This window comes from Orcinus orca, chromosome 16 (genome assembly GCF_937001465.1).
Source record: "Orcinus orca chromosome 16, mOrcOrc1.1, whole genome shotgun sequence".
NCBI lineage: Eukaryota > Metazoa > Chordata > Mammalia > Artiodactyla > Delphinidae > Orcinus > Orcinus orca.
In genome coordinates, this window is record NC_064574.1 from 65,816,276 (window position 1) to 65,833,340 (window position 17,065).

At 38.4% G+C, this 17,065-nt stretch overlaps 1 protein-coding gene across 7 annotated transcripts in view; it reads left to right on the top strand.

Annotated features, from left to right (window-relative positions):
• The window catches only part of REXO5 (RNA exonuclease 5), a 68,694-nt gene that overhangs the window by 1,249 nt on the left and 50,380 nt on the right, over positions 1–17,065 (top strand). For 5 of the 7 annotated variants that reach the window (XM_033425913.2, XM_012532638.3, XM_049699043.1 and 2 more), the window contains 9 exons: positions 3,904–4,016; positions 4,984–5,110; positions 6,415–6,511; positions 9,733–9,876; positions 12,199–12,287; positions 13,242–13,357; positions 14,821–14,959; positions 15,102–15,196; positions 16,135–16,237. In XM_033425913.2, coding sequence (XP_033281804.2) covers positions 3,904–4,016; positions 4,984–5,110; positions 6,415–6,511; positions 9,733–9,876; positions 12,199–12,287; positions 13,242–13,357; positions 14,821–14,959; positions 15,102–15,196; positions 16,135–16,237 — 1,023 coding nt within the window. Of the gene's footprint in view, positions 1–2,460; positions 3,178–3,903; positions 4,017–4,983; positions 5,111–6,414; positions 6,512–9,732; positions 9,877–12,198; positions 12,288–13,241; positions 13,358–14,820; positions 14,960–15,101; positions 15,197–16,134; positions 16,238–17,065 lie in introns of those variants that run through there. The other 2 variants (XM_049699045.1, XM_033425917.2) reach the window with 2 other exon arrangements.

Below are 17,065 nucleotides of genomic sequence, written 5' to 3' on the forward strand. Positions count from 1 at the left end.
CCATTCAAGTTTCTCCAGTTGTTCTAATAATGTCCTTTTTAGCATTAAGATCAAGTCTAGAATCACGTGTTACAGTTAGTTGTCATGTCTCCTTCAGTTCAAACAACTGTTCAGTCTTTTCTTTGACATTTGTGACATTACTACCTTTGAAGAATCCTGGACCAGTTATTTTGTAGAAGTTAGGTTTGTTTGTTTCCTCATTAATTAGATTCAGATTATACATCTTTGGCAGGAATATCACAGAAGTGATATTCTGTTCTCTTGTATTTTATCAGGTTGTACACAAGTTTGATTTGTCCCATTACTGGTGATGTTAACCTTGATAACTTGATTAAGAACGTGTGTGCTAAACTTCTCTAAAGTTACTCTTTTTCTCTGTTGTTTTGTGGGAAGATGCTTCCTCATTAAACTTGCAGTTTATTCATTTTTTTATTAGTATGAATTTGTGGATACCTGTTTTATTCATTGAGTTATAATCCATTACTGTATTTTGCTGCTCAAAATATCCCAGATTTGGCCATTAAGCTAGCTTCTGTGTCCCTTTAACATGACCCCATCATGCTTGAGCATTTCCTTGTTTTTTGGCACAAAAAAATGTTCCAGACTCTTCTGTGCTTTCCCTGCCCCAGCCCTGGAATCGGCTACTTCTGCCAGGAGACTTAGTTCTTTTTAGTGGAGAGTGACATTTAGAAATCAAGATCTGGGTGTTAGATGTGTTTATTGCTATTGGTATGTCACTACTCCCAAAAAGAGAGCTAGGTAATATGTGTGCATATGTTTATACACACATACGTATGTTTACATTTAAATATTTTTCTGTATACATATTGAAAAACTGAATTCATATCAGTATCTTTACTTCCAATCCAATTCCACAGGGTTCATTCTAGTTTTCTCCCTTTTCATATTTATAACTTCCTTATATAACAGTGAGAAACCTGACTCCCATTATCTTCAATATATTTGATCAGTCCCCCATTGCTGCCATTGCCCCACACCCTCACACTTTCCTTACCCTGCTTGGGCCCTTGTCATTCTGCGTCTTATACCAGGTCACTCTCCTATCTGAATGCCTTCATTGCTGCTGTGACAAGCTACTACCCTCATCCTTCTCACATGGACACCCGCACCCTTTTCAGGCTTTGAATTCGGTGACAGCCCTCTTTTTCCTTCAGCATTGATGCCCTCCTTACCGTAAACAATTTCTGACATCTGATGCCAGCCTAACTGCTCTCCAGTTGCCACTGCATGGATGCCCTCCTCATACCGCTCAGGCTTTGACACTTCACATTGGGCCACTGTCCTGCATATATATCCTGGGTTCCTACCCCTAGTCCTGGGCTTTCTCCCCTATAGGATGCCCTCCTCACCCTGCTCAGCCTCTGACATCGCATGTTTGGCAACCATGATTACTCACTGCCATATAGATTCCTTACTCATACATTATCAATATCATACAGTTTTGTTTGGTAAATATAAATTGGTATATTCTTTCAGGAGTTAGCAATATTATCAGAATATAAGATATACATGCTTATTTTGACCAGGAATTTATCCTGAGAAAATAGGTGTACAAGGATGCTTATCATAATACTGTTCATAATTTTTTAGAACAACAACAGTGTCATCAATAGGGAATTTTTTTCAAATAAATTATGTTTTAAGTAAATTGAAAGAGTGGACTATTATTAAAATTGACTTTTGTTATGTTTAACAGATATGGAAAGATATTTACAGATTTTTTTTTTTTTGGCCATGCTACGCAGCTTGCGGGATCTCTGTTCCCTGACTAGGGATTGAACCTGGGCCATGGCAGTGAAAGCGCCTAGTCCTAACCACTGGACTGCTAGGGAACGCCCCAGTTTTTTTTTTTTTCTCGGTGGCAGGAGTTGGTTACAAAACAATGTAATGTATAATCCCTTGGGAAACGTATAAAGTAGAGATGAAAAGAGTTTGGGCTTTGCAGCCTGCATTCTAGTCTTGGTTCTGCCATTTATCTGTTCCTCCATTTCTTTTTTCTAATTTTATTTTTTATTTTATTTATTTTTGGCTGCGTTGGGTCTTCATTGCTGCGCACGGGCTTTCTCTAGTTGCATCGAGCGGGGGCTACTCTTTGTTATGGTGCGCGGGCTTCTCATTGCGGTGGCTTCTCTTGTTGCAGAGCATGGGCTCTAGGTGCACGGGCTCAGTAGTTGTGGTTCGCAGGCTCGGTAGTTGTGGTGCACGGGCTTAGTTGCTCCGCAGCACGTGGGATCTTCCCGGACCAGGGCTCGAACCCGTGTCCCCTGCATTGGCAGGCGGATTCTTAACCACTGTGCCACCAGGGAAGCCCCTGTTCCTCCATTTCTTTATCTGTAGCTTGCATTCTGGTCTTGGTTCTGCCACTTATCTGTTCCTCCATTTCTTTATCTGTAAAATGGGGATAACAGTAGTGCCCATTTGAGAAGACTTATTAAATGATTTAATAGATATAAAGTGCTCAGAACTGTAAATGACTAATAATAAGTGTTCAACATTAGCTTTAAACAGTCACAGGGGAAAATAGCAATAATAATAATAATAATAATACCTGGTGTTTAAGTACTTATCTTAGCGTATGTCAGACACTGGCCTCAGTACATTGCACTTACAGTGTACCTCATTGGTCTTCCCAGTAATCTCATGAGGTAGAATTGTAGTTATTCTATAAATGAAAAGACCTTAGTCTTAGAGAGGTCAAGGCACTTGCCCCTAAGCTCTTAACACCTTAAGGCACTTAAGATGGTAGAGCTTTGGGGGACTTCCCTGGTGGTCCAGTGGTTAAGAATCTGCCTTCAAGTGCAGGGACGTGGGTTTGATACCTGGTCCAGGAACTAAGATCCCACATGCTGCAGGTCAACTAAGCCCACGCACTGCAGCTACTGAGCCTGCGCACTCTAGAGCCTGCCCGCCACTAGAGAGCCTGTGTGCCGCAACTACTGAGCCCATGCGCCAAAATGAAAGATCCCACATGCTGCAACGAAGATCCTGCATGTTGCAGCTAAGACCCGATGCAGCCAAATAATTAAAAAAAAAATGGTAGAGCTTGGTATTTGAACTCAGGTAGCATGACTCCAGGGCTTGAGCTCCTAACCACTATTACTCTGCTGCCTCCCAGACCAAAATGAAAGTGGTATTACTTGAATTGTACAAATACAAGTGACTTATTTTCACTTATTTGTTGTGTTTTATCTGTTTTACCCTTCTCTATTATCTTTTTTAACAAGCATGAATTACTTTAATAACTATATCTAAGTACAAAGCTATTTTAAGGAGAGGCTTAAAGTCTGACTCCTTAGGTTAGACCACATTGATCATCTATGAACTGGCTCCCACTTCTCTCTTCTCTCATATCTCTATTGCTCTGCAACATGCAGTCTTGACTCCAGCCAAACCAAACTAAGTGTTTAGACACAGTGTTTCCTCCTACCTGGCTGACTCATTATTTTCAAGGTTCAACTCCATTATTTTCATCTCAGTGATGCTGTCTCCAAAACTCTCCAATCCCCAAGGCAGTTAGTTAGCCTCTTTTGCTCCCTTACCTTTATAGTAGCACCCACATTATATTGGAATTACCTGTTTCTGCATTTTTCCCCCTAGTAGAATGGACTTCTTGAGAGCATGAGTCATGTTTTATTCATCCTGCTATCCCTAGCACATAACCAAGTGTCTATAATTAAGGTTCTGTATCGGTGTTTATTAAATATCCTATTAATAATGTCATATCACAGGTTGTTGTTTTAGACCTTCATTTCTAATTAGTAAGAACCCTCCTTATGTTTAGAGTATGCTAAAATAATAGAAACTAGAATATTTAAAAATTTGCCATGTTTTTTTGATGTTCTTTATAATCATAATTTGTTATACTCTGATTTATCTTTGCAGAAAGCCTGCTTATCTACCATTTTACTTTCTGATACCCGTGAAATAACTCATGGCCAGCTATGTGAATTGCTGAAGTATGCAGTTCTGGGCAAATCCAGTGTTCCTAAACCTAGGTATGAGAAGAACATAAATGGTGGGTATAGACCTGAGGTTTCATATTGGTATCTAGAGGACCATGTCTACCTGATGTTTTTTATTTGCCACACGGAATGTCCTCAATTTTTTTTTTTACAAAGTTGCCAACAATTTAAATTGGGAATCCCTTTATATCCATATTTTTTACTTCGAAAAACTCTGGCAGCTGTCCCTATGGCAACAATTTGTTGAAGCTGAATAGTGGCCTCCTATTATAGATGTACACTTCAGTGTGCCACCTGGCCTGCTTCCCTTATTTACAGTATCTGTCTGGCTGCTATAGGTATTTTGTTTATAACCTCCAGTGGAGACCTGATTGAAATAACATGATCATGTATTAAGAATCCCAATCTTTTTTCTTCTTTTACAAATCAAGGGCAAAGAGAATTTTACTGTTCTGATATCCTCAATGCCATTATTAAATGTCTAATGAAAATTGCATTTCTGTATGTACCAATACACAGTAGAGAGATTTTCATGTGTACACTTCCATCTGGGGGTGGAGTGGCTACAAACCTCAAAAGCCCGCTTCTGCCTTAACAGATACTATCATTGCTCTGTCACTTTATCTGAACTGGCTTTCTGGAAGCCGGTCACGTTACTGGCTTAGGAAGGACTGTAGAGCAGATTTGGATCTTGAAGATATGCCTTTGTAAACTGAGCTTAATTAGTTCCAATTTAAAGCAAATCTTAATAGGATTTTGGATTTGAATGCATTGTGTTTCACTTGGTATTATACTTGATTTGAATGGAATAAATAATAATCTCAAGAGATCTTTATTTGAATTCTGTGCAGTAATAGCTGTTCTCCGTTTCCAGGCAGTCAGTGAGTGATGATAAACTCCAATATCTGTTGCTCAGTGCTTTTTTCATACTTCCCTTCTGTATGTCTGTAACTGACTTGACGGTATCAGTCTTAGCTTTGTTGGTTCTATTTTTCAACAGCTGGTGCCAACTTTTTCACCAAAACCACCTGAACAACGTGGTGGTTGTTATACTGCAGGGAATGAGTCAGCTACACTTTTACAGGTTCTATTTGGAGTTTGGGCTTCTCCGAAAGGCATTCAGACACGTAAGTTAAGAAAACTTTGTATTCGGACCTGAGTCAGGTCCTCACACTCAGAGATTAGTGCACATGTCTCAAATTGTGCTCCTTGGCAACCTGATTGAACAAGCAATAGAAGTTGTAGAAAGCTAAAAAGATTACGGTTGATACCTGAGATTAGATTGTTGAAATTAGATTTCTCTCTCATTTTTTTCTTTGGTAATCTAGGCAAAACCCTTAATCCCGGATTGCAGTCTAGTTCCCAGATTGTAGTTGATATTGTCACATTTTATTTGGGCTTTGGTGTTTTCAAAAATTGTAAAATTTACATAAAACCTATATATTTTGGCTTCTCTTGACAACATCACAAGATTAGTTTCCCTTGAAACAGTATCTGGAGCTGAATAGCAGCTGTCTTTAGAAAGGCATGTGCTCTCCATTTTACCATAGCCTCTTCCATTCTTTATCAGACTGTTTCATCCATTTACCCCGAGAGCATTTGAATTGGTGAGCCCTAACCTAACCCCCTTGGGTCTCCATTTTCTTTTTTTGCTTTCATTTATTGAACACTACCTATGTGCTAGGCCCTATATTAATCATACTGTATGCATCATCTTTAATTCTTACAATAGTCCTATAAGAGATACTTTTTTTTTTTTTTTTTTTTTTTGCAGTACGCGGGCCTCTCACTGTTGTGGCCTCTCCCGTTGCGGAGCACAGGCTCTGGACGCGCAGGCTCAGTGGCCATGGCTCATGGGCCCAGCCGCTCCGCAGCATGTGGGATCTTCCCGGACCGGGACACGAACCCGTGTGCCCTGCATCGGCAGGCAGACTCTCAACCACTGCACCAGGGAAGCCCCAAGAGATACTTTTTTATTCCCATTTTATACATAAGGAAACTGAGTAATGCACCCAAGTTACAGCTAGTAAATGGAATTTACAGCTGGAATTGAAGCCCAGGTGAGCCTGAGACTTGAACTCTCAATCTCTTTGCTTTTCTGTGTCATCTACCTGGCATGTTATCCACTAAAGTAATACATATGAAAGTGCTTTGAAAAATATAAGGAACTTTGCTTTTCTAAGTTATACATTTTTGTAATGTTTGTTTCTTTTGTATAGTGTGTAATTAGAGAAGCAAAGAAAACTGTGGTAGGATAAATATGGCTTCACTTATTTAGTCACTTTTACAACTTAAGGAAACAGTCCTCATTTTACAATGCAAACAATTAAGGTCCAGATCTTTCATAGCACTGAGCTGACAATAAAAGGCTAGGTGACAGTATTTTAACTGTTTTCAAGCATTTTTGTAAAAACCTATTATGTATTTTCAGAAGTTCTGCTTGCCTCCCCCATCATCTGATTTCCTAGCTGATATCACTGGGCTGCAAAAGAAACAAATAATTGGGGATCTGCCTAAAGGAATGGAAGGTATGACTATAAGTAACTTAAGCAGAAAAGCAATTTTGTGTGTGTGTGTGTGTGTGTGTGTGTGTGTGTGTGTGTGTGTTTTAAGGAAAAAATGGGTAAGTACCAAGGCGGATTAGATAGCAGGAAACATAACCAGGGTTCATGCCTCAGAAGTCATTTGGTTAGGTTAGATAGCTAAGTCTGCTCCCTGGATATCACTGACACTGGACTCAAACTGTCACTGGGTCTTTGTACCCACAAGTGTACACATAGGAGGGAAGATCTTGCCTTTGACTAATGTAGGGGATACTCACTAATACTACTCACAGTGGCAGATTAGGATGCTGGCCAGCTAAAGTATAAATATCCATGATAGCAGTGTTTTTCAAACTGGGTTGTGTCCTGTTAGCAAGTTATAGCTGACCTTCTCTTTTGGGGGGAGAGGAGGTGAGTGATGGAATAGACCTTAACAGTTCATTGCACATAGTAAGGTAAGTATTGTTCAATAATGCTTTTTGTATGTTTGTTCAGAAATAATTAAATTATTGAATAGTTGCACTGAGGGGACATGAAAAAGTGGTGAGGAATAACTAGTGATTCCTTTCCATATCCTCCATGACTGTGTTTCCTGTTATCTTCTGTCTCAAAAGCTTCTAACTTCCTACCTTTCCATTGTTCCCCTTTCCTTCTAATAGATGTCTATATCGGACCTGCAGCTTTGTTTAATTTGACATCCACTGTATTTTAAACATCTTTGAGTGAATCACAGAGTAGTCATTATGAGATTCAAAACTCAGGTAAAGACATTGAGCTGTAAAAGAAAGGATGTAATCAGAAAAAAGAAATTGATGTGACTGAAGAATATAGATTGTTGAGGATGATTAGGGGGTGGAGATGGAATAAGAGGGCAGGTAGTGCTGAGAGATGAGGCTTAGAGGTAGGTTAAAGCTTTGTCTTGCAGGCTGTAAATGCCATGCTAAGGACTTTGGATTTTATCCTGTAAGCATTGAGGAGCTAGAGGGTTATAGCTACTTCTCTGTCCTCTTAAGGATTTTGCTTTATTTTCCCAACCTAAATAAATATCGAAGTCCCCAAGATATAGTCCATACACTTTGATCTTTCTTCAGTTCTCTTTTGAAATATTCATCTGTTCTTCCCCAGTTTATCCATCACTCTTCTGTGGATAACTCCTCTGTCTTTAGGTTTGATATCCCAAACTCCAGGCCTGCATTTTCAACTGCCTGCTGGATGTTGCTACCTGGATACTCCACTGTACCCTCAATCATAGCATATATAAAAGCATTTTTCTCATCCCTAAATAACAGACTCCCAACTTCAAATCCCCTTTTCTGTTGGTACTGTTTTTCTCTAAGCCACCAGTATTGAATTTTAGAATTACTTTTCTTTTGGCTCCCCATACCCAATCTTCATGGCTCATTCCCTTTGCTATTAAGAACCTATTCAAATGTTACTTTATCAGAGAGACCTTCCCTGGTTATAAAATATATGACATTAACCCTTTTCCTGCCCCAGCACTCCCTTTCCTCCTTTTTCTCCTTTACTTTTCTCCATAGTCCTTATCCTCACCTCCTATATTATGTATTTGTTTGTTTATTGTCCATCTTCCCAACTAGAATTTAAGATCACCTAGAATTTAAGAGAATTTTGTTGATTTTGTTCATTGGGGAATCTACTGGCTAGAGCAATACCAGGCATATAATAAGTACTCAGTAAATATTTTGTTGACTGAACTGAATTACTCTGTCACTATGCTCTACCAGTTTTTCCTTTTTTTAAAAAAAATATTTATTTGTGTGCGCTGGGTCTTAGTTGCGGTTTGTGGGCTCCTTAGTTGTGGCAGGTGGGCTCCTTTAGTTGTGGCTTGGGAGCTCCTTAGTTGTGGCATGAGAACTCTTAGTTGAGGCATGCATGTGGGATCTAGTTCCCTGACCAGGGATCGAACCCAGGCCCCCTACATTGGGAGTGCAGTCTTAACCCGCGCCCCCTGCATTGGGAGCCAACAGGGAAGTCCCTCTACCAGTTTTTCTTGTGTAATGTTTCTTTCTTATAACCTTTTTCCTCCCTCCATCATCTTAATCCAGACTCTTTTTTTTTTGCCAGAATTATTGCAAAGTCATTTCTCATTTCTCTCTCTACTTCATTTTCCACATATCTTTGAGGTTGATCTTTCTTAAAGTACTGTTTGGTTATGCCACTTCCCTTCTCAGGAACTTTCTGTTGCTCCACCTTATATATGAAATGATGGACTAAAATTCAAACTCTTGAGCCTGGCATTCGCAGTGGTCTACAATTCACTTTTATCCTCCTCTTTCAACCTTGTTTCTTATACTGCTCTTCTACAAAGACCTTTTTTTCTCCCCGACTGGTCTAGTCACTACCATACCAAGTTTGCTTTGTACATTTCTATCTTACCTGGCATGCCCTCTTTCCTTACTTCTGATTCTTTGGCATTTTTGTTTGCAAGGACCAGGCACTCACTGAGGCCACCTTAAGTGAGAGGGTATTATCTGAAGGACATGTGGACTAGAAAGTCATCAAGAATCTAAATGCCTCTGGTGAAGCGCTGTTCTCCATCCCTTTCATGGCATCTTAGCTTCTTTGTTTTCTGTTCTAACTGGTGTGTTCTCTTTATTTCCTAGTTCAGTTCTGGAAGCAAGCAATCTGATCAGCTTAGCTAATTACCCTTGTCCCTTTTGAGCATGTCTTGACAAGGAATATCAAGTCACTGGTCAGTTTATAGATAACTCCCTCTTTAGCCAAGTCCCCACTCTTAATCCAATCAGTAACGAGCCCTACTTAAAGAACCAGCACCCCTGCTGGTGCTTGAGCCAGGTGGTTAGGGGTGCAGTAGATTTAGCTAGAATGGGCTATTAGGAGTGGCAGACACTGTAATGGACTGGTCTAATACACCAAATATCTGAATTCTGCCTTTTCTTTAAGACTCAGCTAATCTTTTCTTCTCTTGAACCATCTCTAACCATCTCAGCCAGTATATTCTCCCTTTCCCTTTTATAGCTTTTATTATTATAACCCATTTGAGACTTATTTTCTCTTTGTGTTCTTTATAAGTGTATGAGAGTGCAAGCTCCTTTAAAGTTGGGGCTGGGTCTTAAAAATCTTTTGATCTTCATCATGCTTACCCTATACAACATTAAAAGGACATGTCCTCTGAGGGCTGTTAAACACAGATTCTAACATATGTATGATTGTCCTTGTTTCAGGGTCTTTACCTTCTTCCAGCTCAGAAGTCAGCATCAACCTGCAGAATGACCCCATCGTTAAAAAGTATGGCTCTAAGAAAGTAAGCTTGACCAGATGCCTTCTCACAAAGGAGGAAATGAAAACATATCATTTTCCGTTACAAGGTTGGTTTAGATTTAACCTGATGTTGGTAACAATGGAAGAATATCTATCAGTTTATTTAAAAATATTACTGTTGAAAGTTCATTTTTATGGGCTGCTTTCCAAGTGATTTATTCCATCTTCTACTAAAGAGGAAATACTTTCAGTGCAATGTTTCCTAAAGTGTAGGATGTGTACCGTTATTGATTTTAGGTAGTACATGAACATGACCTTAAATATTGTGGGAAAATTATTCCTTTTTCATTTTTCTTTCATTCCTTAGTATATTGAAAAGAAGTCAATATGTCTTTAAAACTTTAACACTTCTCTGGTACTTCTAATCCTCCTCCCACCCATCCCACCCCCATTTTCTTTAATAAATAGGACAAGTCTAGGCTCAGAGCCTTGGTCTGTTATGTAGCAAGAATTTAATAAAAATCCTTTGATTTATTACCTCTTAATCACAGCAGTCATGTTAAAATTCCTTAAAAAAAAAAAAAAGCCCTATTGAGTTATGATTAACCTACCATTCAGTTCATCCATTTAAAGTATACAATTTCAGTAGTTTCTAGTATGTTTACAGAGTTTTTCAACCATCACTACAATCAATTTAGAACATGTTCATCACCCCAAAAGAAACCCTGTACTATCGTTTCCCCCCAGTGCCCTTTAGCCCTAGGCAACTACTAATTACTTTCTGTTAATAGATTTACCTATTGTGAATATAAATGGAATCATACAATATGTGGTCTTTTGTAACTGGCTTCTTTCACTTAGCATCAAATTTTCAAGGGTCATCCGTGTTGTAGCATGTATCATTACTTCATTTATTTTCATTCTAATGATATTCCATGTATGGTTATACATTTTATTTATCCAGTCATCAGTTGATGACATTTGGGTTGTTTCCACCTCGGGGATGTTACGAATAATGCTACTTTGAATATTCAGATACAAGTTTTTGTGTGGACATATGTTTTCATTTTTCTTGAGTATATACCTAGGAGTAGAACTGCTAGATCCTATAGTAACTCTATGTTTAACCTTTAAGGAACTATCAGACTGTTTTACAAAGCAGGTGCACCATTTTACATTCCCCCCAGCAATGTATAAGGGTTCCAATTTCTGTACATCCTTACCAACACTTGCTATGCTTTGCCTTTTTGATTATACCCATCCTAGTGTGTGTGAAGTAGTATCTCATTGTGATTTTCGTTTGCATTTCTCTGATGGCTGATGATATTGAGCATCTTTTTATATGCTTATTGGCCATTTGTATATTTTTTCAGATCCTTTGTCTGTTTCTTAATTGGGCTGTCTTTGGGGAGTTAATAGTTCATATATCATAGTATTGCCATGAGGATTAATTGAGTTAATGTACAAAACGAGCTTAGCATGGGGCACATAGTGCTTTAAAAAGTTATTCTTTGTTATTATTGGTACTAATAATATAGATAAGGAGGGCAGCAAGTATAATGTCTCCAGGATTTGGGGGTACTCCTTTCTGGTCTAGACTGTATTTTGGTTCTTTTAATTGTAATCAGTTGGAAATTTCAGGGTACTGTGACATAGAAACTGGTCAAAGCTTTTCATACTCCCCTTAGTTTCGTGTCAAATAAGATCTAGGTATTACCTTTACTGTTTCAGCCTCTGTCTGAAGGTAGGAATCTTCAATGATTCAGACACTTTTGGGCCTCTGAACTGAATGTGCCTGGTTACTGACTTAGGGTATACAATGGAAGGGATACCTTAAGCCTATATCTGAGCCTCTGTAGGGAATTTTCAGGCTATGATTCCAGAAAATGAGGCATGTTTCTAAAGAGAGATCTTGGAGAAATTTTAAGGGTAGAGTACAAGAGTGCATATGGTGAATGTTAAACATTCTGCCTACCATGAAATCCTTTTAGATCTCTGCTATGGTGGAATCTCATTCCTACTTTTTCTTGTTTTATTTAGGAAAGAAAGATGCCACATGCAGTCATTTGCATACTTTATTCATCCTTCCTTAGTGCCTACATGGGAAAGGTCCAGTGACTTTGGATTTAGCCACAATTTAATTATAATTTCTAATAAGGAGGAAAAAATTGTTACTTAGTAACTGCAAGGAAGTCTAGGCCCTAGTATCTCCACTAACAGCAGCCTACATTATTCTCCCAAAATGTAAAAATGAGTAGATGGAGAAAAAATTAAGGACAGAAATTGTCTTATTTAATTTTATATTTCAAGTGTCTAACATAGAGAAGGTCCCCACAAATGTGGTATCTCAGTTTCCCCTGGTTAAATACAGGAGTAATTTTTACCATTTCTAGTTCTAAAGGCAAATATTTTATTCCTTTTCCTCCTAGGTTTTCCTGACTGTGAAAACTTTGTGCCTATAAAATGCTGTGGTTCTATAACCAACAACAGTCCTCTCTTTGGGCTTGACTGTGAAATGGTAAGTACTGCTTTTGATTTTTCAGCTGGAGTGTTGTAAGCTAGGGTCTAGTTTTCTTGAGTGCGTTCAGTTCTAGTATTCAGTTTAAATAACTGAAAGTAGACCCATTTAATTACATTTTAGAAAAATTGGATCTTTACTCCAGGATGAGAAATAAATATCACATAAGTTTTCTAACTAGTTGATATCTTTAATCTAATTTTTGAATATTACTAGAAGTTGATTGCTTCTGTCTTTTGAACAAGTGTTTTGTTGTTATTGCCTTGAAGACTTTGCCTGAATTACCATTGGTTTGGCTTAGTTTTACGCGTTTAAGATCAGAAGTAGGATTTTCCTGCTTAAGCTCCCCTTGTGTTTTACTTTGTCTAATTAGTAAGTCTCCTTTCAGAGGCAGTGTATCCCCTCTCACTTAGTACTCAAGTAACAGTTTCTCGACACTGAACAGAGTGGCTAAGAGCTAAGGATTTGGAGTCTGTCGTATCAGGGTGTGTATCCTGGCCTTGCCTGTCACCTTGGACAAATTCCCTAATTCTCCCTCTGTGAAGCAGGGATAATATTAGGGGCTACTTCATGGGGTTATTATGAGGTGGTATATAAAATGCTTAGTATTGCCTTAGATAATAGAGTGTGCTAATAAAAATTATTTTTTTGGTACTTAGCATAATACTGGGTTGTAGTACACAGTAAATAGTACAATTATAATTGATGTTATTATTTCTGTCCCTCTCGGGCACATCCTTCCCAGAGAAATTGTACTGTGTTGGTTACTTTAAGTGTAATGTTCAGCAGCCTGCTTAGCTTTAATTTCATTCATATTGGATTCTCTAGTCAGCAAAAGGCTGTGCCATTGTCGCAGAGTAGATTAGAGTAGGTGGCAGTTGATGTAGTCTTGAATAATGAGAGGAAGCAAGAGTTTCCACAGGTTAGCAGCCTATCTACATCCTGGTCTTTCAGTGCCTGACATCCAAGGGGCGAGAACTAACACGCATCTCACTGGTTGCTGAAGGAGGCTGCTGTGTTATGGATGAACTTGTTAAACCTGACAACAAGATTGTGGACTACCTCACCAGGTATTTTTCACCCTGCCTCCAGCTCGCTAGAGTGGAATGAGACTTAACAGGAATAGCCTGTAGCTTCTGTTTAGTTAGGTATTATCTACTTATTTATTATCAAAGAAAAGGCTGGGGTGCCACAACTAGAAATTTTAATACTGAAATTACACAATATCGGTGTATAATGCTCTTACCTTTCTTGCTCTCTAATCTTCCTGTGACCTAGGTCACCAGAATATTATCTTCCTTGTCATAGAATCTGACAGTTGTAATCGTTACCTAGTAACTGCCAAACAGCTTTGCTGTCTGATGAGACACCATCTGAAAAATCTGTAAATCATCTTCTGGCAGTCAGATGATTTTAGAGCTTAATCTGCCTTGACCTCAGAAACCAAAACAAAACTAAGTGTTTCCACAACAGAAATTTGAAGCTCAAAAAATTTTCTCTGTCTTTCCGAAGATTAGCAAGTAATTTCAGAATGTACACACTACAGTGATTAGGCAAAGAAAAGCCAGTGAAACATTACCGTTGCTGCCCATTGTAGTTGCACCTATCAATTCATGCTTACTTAGGCACAGAGAGGCCATGATGGTAATAAAGACTGCTGTTGGCCGACATGACAATTAGACAGTATTTTTAAGGAACAGTCGTATGTGACAAAGATGTATGTATAAGGGTATTTGTCATACTGTTGCAGAAACATGGGAATATGAATGAAAGTAGGGGGTTGGTTAGAATGTTATATTCATCTAATGGAGTACTAACCATTTAAAAGGATGTGCTGAAATAGATTTATTGATGTGAAAACTTGTTCATGATATATAGCACATGTTATGATCATATTATAAAGTAGCATAGGCATTATGATTCCTTTTTTTTGGGCCATACCATGTGGCTTGCGGGATCTTAGTTTCCTGACCAGGGATTGAACCCAGGCCCATAGCAGTGAAAGCATGGAGTCCTAACCACTGGACTGCCAGGGAATACCCATGATTATAAAAATGAAACATATACATGAATACATATGTATCAAAAAATATGATACAATATTTACTAAAGTGTAAAAAATGATCTCTGGGTGGTGGGATTATGGGCAGGTTATTTATTTTTATTTTTATTTATTTTTTTTGCGGTATGTGGGCCTCTCACTGTTGTGGCCTCTCACGTTGCGGAGCACAGGCTACGGACGCGCAGGCTCAACGGCCGTGGCTCACGGGCCCAGCCGCTCCACGGCATGTGGGATCTTCCCGGACCGGGGCATGAACCCGTGTCCCCTGCATCGGCAGGCGGACTCTCAACCACTGTGCCACCAGGGAAGCCTGGCAGTTTTTAATTTCTTCTTTGTTATTTGATTTTCAACCTTGTTACACTGAGCATTTATTAATTTTTTATTTTTTAAAATATTCTTTTTGAAAAGACTTTCGGGGGAGGAAAGCTTATTAATATCCTGGTCTGTCCATTTCTCTTTTTTTATTGAAAGTTTCTCAGGAATCACAAAGAAGATTCTTAACCCAGTGACAACCAAACTCAAAGATGTACAGAGACAGTTAAAAGCACTGCTTCCTCCCAACGCTGTGTTAGTGGGCCACTCCTTAGACTTAGATCTCAGAGCACTGAAAGTGAGTATCTGATTTAGGACTTAGTTTATCTAGCATATGTGCCTGTTTCATTAATCTCAGATCTAAAGCCTTCTGTCCCCCAACCCACCTGTTTTTTCCTTCAGCATAGGATGCTACTCATTCTATTCTCTTTCCTTCTCAGATGATACATCCATATGTTATTGATACATCATTGCTTTATGTCAGAGAGCAGGGCAGAAGATTTAAGCTCAAGTTCTTAGCCAAAGTTATTTTGGGGTAGGTTTGTTTGCATATTATAATATTGTCCTGATAGACTGGACATAAGTTAGAATATTGTATCTTATTTAATGCATATTGCAACGTTCAGCCTCTCTCCTTTCCTTCTTAGTTTATAAACATTATTATGAATTCTGAGATCCTAACTTCAGAGAGAATTATGACTCAGAAATGAAAAAACTGTGGGAATACAAAAAGGAGTTGCATTCATAGCTGAAGGTTGATGGATAGAACTAGACAGAGAAGAGGCAGAAAAGTTACCCAAAATTTCAAAACAGCGTTCCTATATTGAATGTATCATGTACAAACACATATTGTACAAAGATATTCATTATAGTATGATTTAAAATAGCCCAAAAGAATTCAGATATTCTACAGGACTAGTTAAATAAATTATGGTTATCTGCGTGACTAATACTTTGTTAGATCTTTATGTGCTAATAAGGGGACCTCTAAGATGCTACTGAGAACAAAATGGAGATGCAGAACAAGATGCGTAGATACTGAGATATTGATTGATGTAGATTAGATTTAGATATATCTATAGACATAAACATATGTATTTTTTAAGATTTTAGAAAACAAAGGATTTTTAAATATATAATAGACACTTGTATATAATAGAAAATTTCTGGAAGGTAACTTTAAAACAACAGCTACGTCTAAAAAGTGAGACAAGGGGTTGGTTGGGGAGTGGACCAGAGACTTTTTATTGAGTAGCCTTTGATGATATGCTTGCTGTAAACAAAGCCATTCCTGATCATTCTGTACCCTCAGTACCTCTCAGGTCCTGGCACTAAGTAATAAAGGAATCTTGATTGTGACTCAAATCTAATTACTAGAATGCTGAAATTCTACATGTAGCCAGAATATTTGGTATGAAAGACTCTATCATTAAAAATGCTCCCAGTTATGTCAATTTTACCTTGACTTTCCAGGAAGGATATACAGTGTCCAGATAGGTTTGGTCATGATGCCACAGAAGATGCTAGAACAACCCTTGAATTGGCTCGGTATTTCCTCAAATATGGCCCAAAGAAGGTTAGTACCTTTGCTTTCCTTAAAATTATGAGACTAGAACAGAGTCACAGACCACCATATCCTGCTGTTACCTTTCTTTACAAAAATGGCAGTGTAATTCAAGGTGAACATGTATTTGAAATTAAGACCTGTATCACTAGCATCATGTAGTGGTTAAATATGTAGTCTCTGAAGTTGGACTTCCTTGTTTTTAAATAGGTCTGGCTATATGCTATCTAGGGCAATTTCTCTGAGCAACTTTAGTTTCCAGATCTGTAACATGCTAGCACACTTCTCTGGGATATTGGTGAGGGTAAATGAGATATTATGTAGTATAAAGCTCTTAGCACAGTGCCATGAATATATTAAGCACCATAATGTGGTGTTAATCATTGTAGCTGAGGGACTTCCCTGGTGGTCCAGTGGTGAAGACTCTGTACTTCCACTGCAGGGCGCACGGGTTTGATCCCTGGTTGAGGAACTAAAGATCCCGCATGCCACTTTTAATTCATTGTAGCTGATGCTAATAATTGTGATAATTATAAAAATCTAGATAGATTTTTGCTCTCTTGGGGTGTGAGTAGCATATCATTGTTTCAAAAGCAGTTCAGTGGGCCTGGATTAAAACAGCACATAAAGGAGGCATTGAAGAGGATGTAGTTTCTGACAGACTGTGTTATAACACATTCTAACCTATTAGATTGTCCCATTGTGTGATATTTTCTAGCATGACCCCATTATGAAATAAATGGTAGTCCATATAGAATAATAAAAAGCCAGAATAGTATTTTGTGTCATGGTGATAGAAAGACATTGTAAAATATCTCATGCGGCTTGTGAGTAATGGCC